The 14,510-nt window shown below is 40.5% G+C and overlaps 1 protein-coding gene across 5 annotated transcripts in view; it reads left to right on the top strand.

Moving 5' to 3' along the window:
* GLI3 (GLI family zinc finger 3) overlaps positions 1–14,510 on the top strand; it is a 203,862-nt gene that overhangs the window by 182,503 nt on the left and 6,849 nt on the right. For all 5 annotated transcript variants that reach the window (XM_021386345.1, XM_021386346.1, XM_021386347.1 and 2 more), the window contains 3 exons: positions 10,033–10,182; positions 10,746–10,910; positions 12,860–13,150. In XM_021386345.1, coding sequence (XP_021242020.1) covers positions 10,033–10,182; positions 10,746–10,910; positions 12,860–13,150 — 606 coding nt within the window. The remainder of the gene's footprint in view (positions 1–10,032; positions 10,183–10,745; positions 10,911–12,859; positions 13,151–14,510) is intronic.

Here is a 14,510-nt window from a genome sequence, read left to right as displayed (position 1 = left end):
TCAGGGCAGACCTATAATCATGCAGCCAGATGTGTACAAAAAGGACCAAGGGAGATGCTGAAGCTAGTGGAAAATGAAGGAGTTTACCAGTATCTACACAGTGGATGCCCCAAGGATTTGGTCATCCTCACATCTTTCTCCCCATCACCAGCAGGAGAGCAAGGCATACCTTTGGAGAGCAGAGACATATCCATAGCATCCCTTCTTGAGAACAGCTATCTTGAGTATCTGCTTCGTGGTTTTTACTTTCAGTTCATTCACTTCTCTGCTGCAGCTCCCTGGCACACATGCAGTTAGCCCTATCCTTGGGCAAGTCAAAGAATGAGGACCAAGAGGAGGAGGTTTTATTGTTAGTTTGTTTGTTTTTATAACATCACAAAATATGGTAGCTCTGATACCTTACTTCATCAACTAAGGCGAATGCAAGACAGAGAACTCATGCTGGAGGAACTTCGAAGGCCCAGTTATCACAGCAGCTCATTTTGAAAAATTATTTCCATACATTCGGAAAAAAGAAAAAGAAAGCTTGAATTCCTGTTACATGCCACTTTCACCTATTAATCTCCCAGCTACAAATACAAAAATGCAACTTTCAAGAGAGAAATCACGCTTGATTTTTTGACAGTTATGGAAGGCAACATCAGAAAAGAAGCAAAGCTGAGAGTCATCAAAGCATCATTCTACTGCTGTAAAAGTGAAATGATTAATGTCCACAACATTTGTCTTTTTATTCTGGCAGAATCTCATTGATTAAATTTTCACTTTTAGGAAATAAAAATGTAGCTTCTGCCCATTTCTTTACACCTACATGCTCTTACACAGGAAATAAAGAGAGAGCTGTAAAACACTGTCCTTCATGGAGCTGCATGTTGCTGCTAACAAACTTAACTGTACTGTATATGTGAATATATCTATATCAAAAGAAACCAGAACAAGATGTGATGTTATGGAGAAGGAATCCTCACAATATCCCATAAGTTCTCTTCCCTCCACAAAATACCCCAAAGCATACCAAAAAGCTGTCTAAAACCTGGAAACATAGATTGCAGTCTAAAGGAATTGGTTCTCAGCCTGACGAGCAAGCTGTGTTTGCTCTACTGGTATTATATTATATCCATACTGTATAACTACTAAATCAGAGATTAAAAGGAGGTCATGCTGTATTATGAACCGCTGCCTTTATTTTTAGGATTAGATAACTTTTCTCTTTTTTTCCTCCCCACTGATTCTCTTTATGTCCTAAGGGCAAATCCTTTCTCTTGGGTCAGGAATGTAATAAGGCAGGTTTTCCTCTCTCCAGGATATTGTGTCTGTCTCACTGTGTTTAAATTGCCACGGAAAGCTCTTCTGAGCAAAATACAGTATTTTCTTTGTACAAGAGCCAACGATTGACGTATCCTTGGGGACTTCTCTGTCTTTAGCATTTAAACACACAAGTTGGATATGTTTAGCCTATTGATAGGCAACAGAGACAACTATAGAATTTATTGCAGGAGAACAAGAGGAGAAGGTGAAAGAAAATATTTTATTTTTTTTAATTAACTTACAGATTGAGAACTTTTATTGCTGTTGTTAGTGCAAAGAGGTGAGATGAGGAAAAATAATCAGACCTATATTTTCAGCTGAAACAGGATGGTGAGTAGAAAACAGTCCTGCTGGGTTTTGTCTGTTGAATTAGCATAGTCCCGTCTAATACAGCATCACATTTAGAGATCAAGACTTCTCCAGGCCCATACATAAAATCAAACAGCATTTGGAGTCAAAAGATGACTCCTGCACTTGCTTGCAGTAAATTCCACAAAATGCAAATATTTCTTAATTATTACTTGTTTGACTTTTTCTTTGGGCATTCCTGGCTTCCAAAGTTATACACCCCATGAGACAAGAAGAGTCTGTTTCTGTGTCTTGCCCTGACCCCAGACCTTTAATACATCTTCAAATATGGCTGTAAACCCTGTCTTCTCCCAGTGACAGAGAAGCTAGTCAAAGACAGTTACTGACCCAACAATTTGCTAGATCTCTGGAACAGAATCATAGAATCATAGAATGGCCTGAGTTGAAAAAGACCATAATCATCATCTAGTTTCAACCCCCCTGCTATGTGCAAGGTAGCCAGCCACTAGACCAGGCTGCCCAGAGCCACATCCTCCCTGGCCTTGAATGCCTCCAGGGATGGGGCATCCACAAACTCCTTGGGCAACCTGTTCCAGAGGCATGGTTTCCGTTGGTCTGTCCTTGCCTTGGAGTGCTCCCTCAGACATCACAGGCAAAATGAGCCGCATTAGACCAAGCTGTTTGGGCTGAGGCAGGTGAATAAGCAGGTTCCGAGGTACTGAGAGGGTAGTTTTGGATGTGCTAAGGAAAGGTGGTGAGCTCTTATGGCGCAGAACAATTCAGTATTTCTGTGCAGCCAGAACACAATGTATTTCCCCTATTAAAGGAGAGGAACTATGAGTTTTAGAGGGATAATGGATGTGTGGAATTTCTTATGGGTGAATACATTATGTTTTGCACCAGCATAAGCATTCGGCACCAGTATTCATCCTTGAGGCCAAATTCATACATTGGAAAGACAGTTTTCCTACTCAGGAAATGGAGCAACTTAGCATTGTACTCCACGTGTGTGTGGAAACACTGCTTTGGGTGAAAAACAGAGAGAAAAAATTTCTTGATTCAAGAGTCAAGATTCTTGATGAGCTGTTCCAAAGACATGGTGTAGGCAGCCGTGTTTGAATGCAGATGTGCAAGATGGAAACCATGTTCTCTTTTATCTCTTTTCCTCACTTTCCTTCTTTCTTACTTTTCTCCATCTTCTCTTCCAGTCATTGGTTTCTATGCTACCCTCTTTTAGTACCTGTCATCATTTCATATCTTCTTCTGCAAGCTGTCTTCAGATATGTCATCATTATTTTTCATCTAGGCTTCTAATTTTGATCCCACCCTCTCTTCATTGACTGCTATTGCCAGTTTTCAAGTGATGGAGATGGGAATCCTGACCAACATGGCAATAATTGAGCTTCAAGTGTGAATTTACCTGGAATGCTGGCTAACATGAATTTTTTTCCATACAATTAAATATTAACAGTCACATACATAGAGTTCATATATTAAGGTCCTAAAATAATGTAAGTTATATTTCCTATTTTCCACAAACTTTGCAATTTTCTGCTTTTATTTGGTGATTTTATTATTTTTCTTAATGAAATGACTAAAACTTTCCTAGTCATGCTGGAGTTACAAACATTTGTGGTACATATTTAGTGATATTGCTAAAAATGTCACACTCCTCTCTTATATGTAATTTCAAAATACATGATTACTGACGTCGTGTGCCACTACTGCACATTTAGGTTTATAATCTTGACCAAATCTGGGGAGGAATGGGAGGCTTTATTTATTTATAGTGGAAAACTGAAAATTAAGTATTGAGGTTGAATGACAGGATCAAATACTGCAGGGTGAGGAGTGCAGCCTGCAGACACATTATTTAGTGCATTCATTATACACACAGGAAATTGCCATGGTTTTAAAATCCAACCAGTTTTAACTGTGGGTATTCTGATTCAGCAAAGGTATCTAGACTGTTGAGGTGCTGACCTACAGTGGGCCAGATCAGTGGATCGTATAAATTGTCATGTTGCTAATCAGCATTAGTAGAGATCTGTACAACAGTATTTCTTAAATATTCTCTAAATTACAGAAGACAGGTGCAAAAACTATGATGGAATAACAATAAATGTATCCAAAGGAAAGGAAGCAGAAGTGGAGATAGTTATCTGAGCTTCTCCACAAGCATGTGCCTGTGCAGAAACGCTGAGTTCTTCATGCATAGCTATAGCTTTGACTTGGCTTTAGGAACTGAAAGCAGCTTAAGCATTTATGCCTCCACAAGGGTTTAAAGCAGCTTAAGTGCTTCTTCTGTCTTCGGAACTAAAAATGACTTAAATACTTATGTCACCCTTAGGACATGAAGTCAAAAGCATACTCTTGACTCATGCAGTGGGGAGCGGTCATTAGTCTCTTACAGTTGTTTAACCTGGTAGTGCCTACAAATGATCTTGAGTAGGGAAAGGACAGGAGAGATCCTTACCTATTTTCCAGGAGATTAAAATTAAAATAAAATGCAGGCATCGTGCTGACAGAGAATCACAAAAGTTTGAGAGAAACTTGATTGCAGCAATGGGAATGCGTTTGCAAACTCTGCTGGGGATCTTGCTCTACTGGGATGCACTTTTTAGCCTCCTCACAATAGTATTTCTATTGTGGGAAGGTATTTCCTGCCTCACCAGGACCTCCTTTATATGCTGACTAATTTACCAAAGCTTTTGTCTGTCCATATTACCATGGATCATGGAGTTTATCAAGATGTTAATGAGGTGGTAGGGAGGCATGGCTGATGTCATCTCTTGTTTCCTGACTACCTAAAATGGTAGCAAGGAGCAGTGACAAGCCCAGGATCACATCCCTGGGGAGCAGGCAAGCAGGGTATTTCCTGAAGTGCTGCCCTGTTGCTTTTCTGAATGATAGTACTCTTTCTACATCCACTCATCTATCTCAGGAAGCTGTGTGGGTCAAGAAGCTCGAAAGTATGCATGCTACTCAGGAAGGGATGACTACTTTAGGTAGGAATCAGAAACCTAAATACTTCAGTGCGTGTCATTTAGGTTTTACTTTTTCTGAACCTTAAGTCCCCTTCTCTACTGCAGCTGTAGTAGGAGATATTATTTCCCAAGGTTTGATCTTAGAAGAGATAAATTAACATGCCACAGGGCACTCAGTTGCTTCGGAAATGGTCTCAAGTATCTATACAGAGAGAGCTGTACTTACACCTAGGCAAGGATAGGGAAGTATGAAGGTGAACTCTTACACAGGAGAGATGAAGAGGAAGGTCAAGAGAACCACTGAGTTGGAATGGGTTTAGCGCAGTCTTGAAAGCAACAATGAGGAACTTGTGGATAAAATGACAGGCAGGGACTTCCACACCTCAAGCCAAAGCAGGGAAGGAGAGACGGAGCAAGGACTTGGTCATCCTAGGGAAGACCAGAGGGAACCAGCCTTTTTAATCCAGCTAATGAAGGCAGAAAGGAGAGTTGTTCATAAATTAGTTGGGATGAGGGAGGGATACAAATAAACACCATGCAAACATGAGCTGTTTAAGCTGAAGGGTAGTGTTGGCACAAGAACAAATGAGTATAAATTGGCTGTGAATAAATTGAAGCTAGAAATGAGTTGCTAACCAACAGAAGAGCAAGTTCCTAGAGCAGCTTCCCACTGGGGACGGAGAGCAAAACACCAGTGTACTTAGAAGATGAAGCTTGTTTGTGGATGAGATTATGTGTAATGGGGCTTGCCATAGTAAGAAATGAAGTCGGTGATCAGGAGGTCCCCTCCTGTTTCGAACTGTACGTCGACTTAGGGACAAATCTATATCCCTTATGCAAAACATGTAAACAAAAGTGTTGCCTGTGGGACTTGCAGGTCAGGGACAACTAATCTGTTTCCAGAGCAGCCTCAGAGCTGTCGAGTTATTGCTGGCCACAGTCTCTGCACGTTTCTCCTGTGCAGCTTGAGGGCTCTCCAGCTCCCTCATGCAACTGTGGGATAAGCTGTGCTTAGCAGCTGTTCTGCTGCAGTGCCTCTCCACGTCTCAGTCTTCATTCCCTATGCAGCCAGCCCTGGGTTTTTCTGCAGCAGCAAAGGTCAAGTCAAGATTTGTGCTAGAAGGTGCTTTAAACATCCCTTCTGTTTGAAGTGTGTAGTGAAGTTTAGTGAGGAGATATTTAGCACCCTCGTTTAATTTATAATTCCAGGAGAATAACTGTGAGAGGCTAAGAACAACCTAAAATTGTAATTATATAATTGAAATTAAAGCAATTTTTAGCAATACTGACATTATGCCTTCTTACCCATGCATTACCAAGGCAGTGTGGTTCTTTCCAATTTTTTTTCCTAGCATGTGCTGGGGTAGCGTATCCAGAGAAGAAAGCAGAATCAGGAGGTTTGCCCAATGATTTGTGCTTTATCCCTCAAATCACACCTTGTTTTTACAGATGTAATCTCAGTTGCAGGTGACAGTCATTCTTTTTCTTGTGTTCCTAATTCATTCCACTGATGTGAATGGTAGGCTTTTGTGCTGCTGTTTGACTCTGTGACAGGACAGCAGAAATGGCCTTTGTTTATGTATTGAGTAACTAATGGGTACCAAGCAGTCAGCTTGGAAATGGTTATACATTCCCTTTCTTCTAAAAAACGTACAGAGGAGGGAAATCAAGCATTAAGATTGTTATAGGTCCCCCCTTCAATCTCATTTCGTCAACTACTGCTGTATGGAGTTGCATACAGGGTTTGCATTGACCATATAAGAACATGTTTTCAACATGCTCCCTCTTTAAATAGTATTTCTTATCATGTAAGCATTTATGCTTCCAAGACACTACAGGTTGTGCTTGCACATGCCAGCTTCCCCAGTAGAGATGACACACCAAGTGCAGCCTTAATTTCAATAAATCTGCTGGTTTTACTCTGGAATTGAAATCTATTTAAGAGCTTTCTTCTTCAAAGCCAGGGCATTCTGAAACCAAAATCGATATAGAGGTCAGCTCCCTCTGTTCATGTTGGAGCCAAATGTTAATAGCAACATTCTTTAAAGAAAAGAAAATGAGCGAGGACAGACTGAGGCTTGGTAATGAGCATTGAAATGGCATGAAAGTGACTGGAATTCTGCAAATGACCCTGTTTAGCAGCTTTTCAGAACTGTGTGCAATGGGAGATAGCTAGTGGAATTTCAGCTTTTATCAGGGCCTTTTTTTTTTTTTTTCAGGTCACAAATTCTTAATAGTACAGAACTGGTGCTTCAGAGCCTTGTGTTAGCAAGCCTGACACTAGGGAGTAATATAGTTGGCTTTCATGCTCGTATTTACTGTCATAAGGATTACCAACATAAGTTAAACTTGCAGGTTTTAGTCTATCAAATTAAAAGAAAAGCCTTTTCACACCCTGAAACTGCATCAAAATTCAATTTCACTGAGAAAAAAAATATCCTTCTGATCTAGTCCCTGGAATGTGACATTTCATGGGTGTAATAAGGTTACAAACAGATTATAAATTGAAACCCTATAAATCCTCATTGTACTGTACCAAAGCTTCTGCTTTGCATAATACTCTTATTCCTGACTGTTCTTTGTTTTACAAGCTGAAAACTATTCATTCTCTCTCATAATAGAGACCGGGGAGTCAAAACCACCATGCAAAATCCAGAGGTAATTATGTGAGTCAAAGAACCTGAATGCCAGAGTTCACAAACTTCTAAACTTTTCTAATTGATGTTGTTCGCACAGTGAGACCTCCCTCTTCTTTAAACATATTTTAAACATTGCACATTGTTTTCTGCCAAATAATAAACATAAAAAAATCCCAGTGTTTTAGATCTAGTACCTATTTTGTTGGCATAGTGTTGCTAAGTCCCTGTAGTTGGCTGGTCAGTTTTCAGATCATACAGTGAGTGTGCAGGGCATCAGAATCTGGCCCTGGGCAATCAGGGTAATAAAGGCAGCGAGTGTCATTACCGCAGAGCACTGCTGAGTTCTGCTGTGCTCTTGTGCTCATTTAGTGTGGAACAAGATCTTTTTCTGGACCAGCCTTCTGGTGTTTGGGGCACTTTTGTAGGTTTGCTGAAACATTGCTCCTATGTGAAAAGCACTTAGGAGGTTTGCTCAACCAAAAAGCAACTGAGATCATATGAGATAAAAATTACTCAGATTAGCAGATGCTGTAGTGAGCTTATTTCTTCTAGGTTTTACCTGAAGATGAAGATCCTCAAAAGGGTTAAACAAGAACAAGATGAATTTGCAGGCAAGCCCTCAGGGGTCTCCTAGAGGATCAATGCAATGAGCAAGAGCTGTGCAAAGAGAGGTTTGATTGTGGCAAGAGCAGAAAGGAGTGACAGGATAAGGGAGCAGGGCCGACAACTGTGGAGTGACACAGTTGCACAGTAATGTGACGGTGATCACAAGATGGCTAACAGATGAGCCACTGGAGTGACATACAGAGGTGAGAGGTCAGTCACCATCCTAGGGAAGCTTTTTCAGCAGCTCCAGTGAACCTGGGCAGAAGAGGGGGTGAGGAAAGGAGCGTTTTGTCCATGAGAAAGGACAGTTTTAGAAGATGCTTACACTGATAAAAGTGAGAAATCCAGAGGGCAAGGAGCAAGCTCATTTGGAGTGACAAAATTGTCCTGCAGAGAGTGTCTCTGAAGGTGCATCCACAGTGTGTGAGTGTCCACTCAGGGCAGTGGGGTAAAGAGAGAGCTGCCGCTGTGAGCTGACTGACCCAGCCATGAAGATTTTGAATCCAATGGAAATCCTGTGTCATCCATGCAACTGTGTATTATATCCCTCTTGCCCGTGTAGGTTTAACCACATAGATTATAGTCTGTAATATTTACAGGAAGGCATGGCCAAGAATTACTTTAATGTATTGAGGTTTGTCCCTTCTTTTTCTTTCATTGTACTGTTCTGATTCACAACACTGGGCATCTGCATACTTGTGGTACAGCCATGTGTAATGCGAATGGACTGTGGAGATAAGCACTTGAAACATAAATTCCTGCAGATTACATGCTGTACATTGTTCAACACATCTTTGATCATATACTTTGGTCTTTGGTCATGTACTTTGTGTGCCATCAGAAACTTTAAGAAATAGCAATAAAGTTTCAGAATGAGAAAAGAGCAGTCATCTTTTACAGGCAACCCACATCTGTTTGCCATAGAGATGTTGCATAATTGTGAATGTAAGTGATTATATTTGGTTTCCTGATTGTTTTCAGGACTTTAGAAAAGATTGGGATTATCTTTTTTTTGTGTTCGAGTAACAACTACTGAGTTTCTGTAGGGCTGGCATTTTCTATGAGCTACTTATGCACCAGATACTGATTTCATCTTTTGCTGCGATCACGTGTAAACTGTGGAAGGAGTTTCTCTTGTGTCATAATGGTAATAATCTCATTTGCTGTGAAATGCAGCCATCTAGTGGCACTACCAAAAAACCGTGGTAGAAAGTACAGGAATGGTGACATCTCTGAGGCAGGATTTATCAAAGGGGGTTCAGGAGGATGAACAGTTGACATTCCAACCATTGTGCACCTTTGGAAGTCCAGGATGATTTTGTTGCTTTCTGAAGCTGTGAAAAAAAAAACAAACATAAAAATAATAATAATAACTTGAGGCTGACCCTGATTCATCAGCCTGTTTCTGCTCAGGAACACAATCAGTGAGAATTAAATCAGTATTTCAGTTCTCTGCCAGACTGGATCTTGATGAAAGGAACAGAGCAAGCTACTTTTCTGAAAGAGTAAAAGTACACAGCCCTAGCCTGTCTCTGGATGCACTCACAAACAAGAGGTGTCCAGGACTGGCTACAGGTCCAGGCTGGGTCTTGCGCCCAGAGGCTTTCAGGCAAGGCCATTCTTCGCAGTGGCAAAATCTGTTTTGATGGATGCTTTTGTGCATGGAATTTTTAGTTACTGGAGTAAGTAGAGTTTTGTTTCCCCTACCACAATGTATACATGAAGCCAACACTGAAAGAAAATAAGGAGAGTGGGGACTGAGAAGATCTGATCGAAACTTGGTTTAGCGATTGTGTTGATTTTTGAGGTTGGGGCACATGTTTTTGAAGGCCTGATTTTGTAAATGTTGTTTGTGTTGAGTGGCACTTGAATAGACTTCCCTCATCTGAGAAACCATTACTCAGTGTTGAAGTGATGCTGTGCATGAAATTCTCCAGGACCCATTTAACAGCTTGTATCTCTGATGCCTGATCCCAAGCCTGTTGACGTCAGTAGAAACAAATTCCTGGCCTTAGTGGACTTCCAGGGCAATGTATGATTTGAATGCTGTGACCTTTCTGCAGCAAAGATAATCTTCTTGTTCTTCTAGTACCGCAAGATCAGTGCAGTTTCAGTGCAAATCAACAGTAAGGCTGCTGACAAAGATATGTTTCTGTTAATCTGTAAACTTTCTTCTACCCAAACAGCATATAAATAATGACCACATACATGGTGAGAAGAAAGAGTTTGTGTGCCGATGGCTGGACTGTTCCCGGGAGCAGAAACCATTCAAAGCCCAGTATATGCTGGTGGTCCACATGAGGAGACATACAGGGGAAAAGCCACACAAATGCACTGTGAGTAAAGGAGGCTGAGCTCAGGCTTTGACAGGGACCTGGGGCTATGTGGGGAACAGAGCAAAGCAAGTGCTGCGTGCCCTGACCTCCTGTCCATCAGACATTGCTACAGATGACACTGTATGTCTGCTTTGTTATCCAGCTGGCCCAGATGGTAAGAGCTGGATAACTTGGCCAACTTCCTCGAATTTAATAAGCAAAGACCCAAAAGGCAATATTAAATAGGACTCAATTTGCTTAATTATTTGAAAGCACTTTCTCTTACAGAGCTACATCTGGGTGTTATTGTGGGTCATGAGTCTCCTCTTGACTCAAAGACTGTCTTACACGAAATACATAAATGCTGTTCTCTCCTATAAAAGAAGATTTATATAGTGCCGGATGCATTTTAACTTGAATTGTGATGGATTTTGCATGGGTAAAATTAAAATTAAAATCTAACAAATCAAAACAAAACCACATTGCACAAGGTTGGATTGTTTTTAAACTTTTACAGGTCAGCTTTTACCATTTCTTGCAAGTCCAAATATTAAAATTAATCCAGACATACTTTTTATCTGCAGTTTGAAGGTTGTACAAAGGCCTACTCCAGACTAGAAAACTTGAAAACGCACTTGAGATCTCACACTGGAGAGAAGCCATATGTGTGTGAACATGAGGGCTGCAACAAAGCTTTCTCCAATGCATCTGACAGGGCCAAGCACCAAAACAGGACTCATTCAAATGAGGTAAGTAAACATAGCTTAATGGATAAATAAATAAATAAATAAATAAACAAATAAATAAATAAATAAAAATGTGTGTCAAACAGACCTAGACCTACAATGTGATCATAGCAGTTTGTTATGGAGGACAGCCATAGAAATCCTCAGGAACCTGAAGGGAGTACTAGATAACGATTATCAGCACAATCATTTTAACATCAGACAGATCTAAAGAAGCTGTGGGTCATTTTGTTAAGTATGAAGGAGTGGAGGGAGGATTGACAAGAAATCTAATGGAAACATGCATGTTAACCAGGAAACGATTTGAGCTGACATGCTGCAATCATTTTTCTTTCTGGAGCTGGTGGGGCTGTCCAGCCCTCAGAGGGTGTCGTCACCTTGCCTTGTTGCATGCTGACATCTGGTGGCTGTTAAGCTGCAGCCCTTGCTCAGGAGGAAAGGAACCGCAGCCTCCTGCACTCCTCACTCCTCCAGCAGAGTGGGACCAAAGATTGCCCACCTAGGCTCTGTAACTTCTTGTAATGTCCCTTCCAGCAGCTGCTGGAAGGTGTAGAGAAGTCTCCAGGGACTGGAAAATTTGAGTTGCCCTAGAAGTTCTGAGTTACACCTCTTCACTTTTCTCAGGGCTGTTACTCTCTGTTTTTTTCTTTTCTGAATAAACCTCACAGAGTAGGGATGCAGTGGAAGGAATTTGTTTTTTTCCTGGCAAACCCACTATGGCAGTCACACCTGTCTCACCAACTGTAACATTCTTAGGCAATGTATATTGATGTAGGGCTTACCATGAATGCCACTGGCAAGCAATTTAGCCATTTTGATAAGTAAGTAACCTATACGCAGATTTAAAAGCAGCTCGGGTATCTTGATGCAGACGTGTTGTACAGAGCGTAGCTGATATGCACATCCTTAGCATCTGGAGAAAACCTGCTTCAGTAACTCAGCATTAACTTCACATTGCTACAATTGACATTTTTGCTCTTATTCAAGTCAATGTGAGCTTTTTTCCACTGACATCAGTGGAAGCAGGCTCAGGCCATAGATGGCCATTAAGAAGCCGCATTTGTCAAAGGCTCTATAGTGCCATGTATAAACACAGAGAGAATGCCTTTAAGGAACTCTGCATGAGGAACTCTTTTTCTTGAGGGCTAGTGTAAATAAGACTTAAAATAGTAGTTTCTTGGAAACAATTCAGTAATAAAAGCAAGTAAATGATTCTTTCTTTCCTGAGGCAATTAGAATGTTTAGGAAGGGCTTAACTCCTCCATTCTAATCCTCTCATGATATAAGAACAAAGTAAGTCTTCATGTGATTATAGAACAGTAAATTTACTTTTCTCCACATTGCTTATTGGACCAGATAAATTTGTAGACAAAGGAAGCTGTTTTTAAAGAAAATGAAGGATTAATTATGTGCTAGTAACAGTAATATTTCTACTGCATATATTGCTGCAGTGTGAAAATGCTTATGGAAATGAATGCTGTGCTTTGACATGTGAACTGATCATCTGAAAGGGCCAGGAGAGAAATTCTTCCTCAGATATTCCTGCCTGAACAAATGTCCCAATGTGTTCTGAAGGTGACTGCTTGCCTCTGAATGTCGAGGAGTAGGTACTGGGTATAGTGGAAACAGAGTATCAGATTACTGAGAGCAATGAACAGGATAGTTAGGCCAGTCTTCATAAACTGACATAGCTTTGTTGCTGTGATAAGTCAAAGCTGTGCCAGTTCATATTATGAGAGGCTCTGCCTTCTGTAAGCCATGCATCATTATTGAGTACCAAAACCAGGGGAAATTAATAGGTTTGACTTGATGCAGTCACTCTAGAGACTGTAAATTAGATAACAAATTAACTGTGCAAGGGTGTAACTGTAGTGCCAGCTGTGCTCCAAGGACCTCTTCAGGACTCCCATGTGGAATTAAATCTAATTTGAGTATTTTTCCTGGCACGGCAGAAACCATATGTTTGCAAGATCCCAGGCTGCACAAAGCGCTACACAGACCCCAGTTCTCTCCGGAAACATGTGAAGACCGTGCATGGCCCAGAAGCACACGTCACCAAGAAGCAGCGAGGAGACATCCATCCAAGGCCTCCACCACCCAGAGACCCAGGCAGCCACTCTCAGACACGATCGCCAGGCCAGCAGACTCAGGGTGCAACTGGGGAGCAGAAGGACCTCAGCAACGCTACCTCAAGGCGTGAAGAATGCCTCCAAGTGAAAGCAGTCAAGTCAGAGAAACCAATGGTATGCAATACACTATACCATTCCCTTTGTCCTTTCTCTTTTTGGAACTGCATAGTAATCTCATTATGAAATGCTCAAACCCATAAACTCCGGCTCACAAGTTTGGATCTTTGTGAGGTTTTCTTTTTTGTTTACATTGTAAAATGTTTTTAAAGCCCAAGAAATAGCAAATAAAAAGATTACATCTAGTCTGTGCAATACACAGTAAGTGCAGTGCTGGCAACTCTTGCAATAATTGTTTCTCTTAAAACTCCATCTTGTGGAACTGGCGTATTATGAGAAAATCATAGCTTTCATTTTTAAAAAGGTATTTTTTTCCCAGTCTTCTGTTTACAGAAGAGAGTTATAGTATTTGAGTCTTGCAGGCTCAAAATCTGAATGCAAATAAAGCCGAGTCAAAATTACTACCGTGATGGTGTTGGTGGTGATAAATTTTAGAGAACCTGGAGAAGGAATCAGATCTTAGGGGCTTGAGGATGTCATGTCTGACAAACTGGATCAAACTGAAGCAAGATAAGGTGACTTTCTTCAATGGCAGGAGGAAATATTTTGATAATATTTAATCTCTAATGTGATGTGACCTCTTAGGTTAATATGATACTTAATTTAATTTGACCAAGTTAGCCTAATTCAAATCTAAGTAAATTAAGTAAATTAATTGAATTTAAAGTCTCATCAGGTCTTTTCACTGGTTTATCTCCAATGTACTGTATTATACCAGTGTTAAGGCCCTCACTCCTATTTTTAGAGCTTGGGGGTAAAATTAGTTCAGTTTTTTGACATGCTGTTTGAAATAAAGAAGTTCTTCTTTCATGTGCCTGCACTTCATATGCATCCTATCCACAAGTATTAAAACCAGTAAAGGCAGTCCCTCCATCCTCTTCCACCTCTGAGTCTACATTTCATCTGGACCCAGTCCTTGGGAGCTACAAATATGAGCCCTCCAAACATTGCTTATATGGTTGATCTTCATGCTGCAATTCAAAATGATTACTCACGGAAATACAAGCTATTGCTATATTGTGCTTAATGCTTACACCCAGAATGTGGAATATTAATCCCAAATTCATAAACATTCAAGCGAAGTCCAGAGTTAACTCCCTTCGAAAGGAAGCCCAAAGGAGATCCTCTGCCATCTTTGGTGATAAGTGCCGTAAATTGCAAAGGAACAAAACCCATTCCTCTCTTGCTTGTGTAGATAAATCCATAGCATTATTGAGGTATGCTGAGCTTTTGAATATAAATAGTTTCAATATGAATAAAATGTTTAGGAGAGGGATATTAATAACGATTGCTTTAATTGTATTAAATGTTTATCTCTGGAAAATATCTTCTAAAAACAATTTTATGTTTCCTGTTT

This window comes from Numida meleagris, chromosome 2 (assembly GCF_002078875.1).
Source record: "Numida meleagris isolate 19003 breed g44 Domestic line chromosome 2, NumMel1.0, whole genome shotgun sequence".
Lineage (NCBI taxonomy): Eukaryota > Metazoa > Chordata > Aves > Galliformes > Numididae > Numida > Numida meleagris.
The sequence above is the reverse complement of the archived record's forward strand: the minus strand, read 5'-3'. Positions and strand labels throughout refer to the sequence as shown.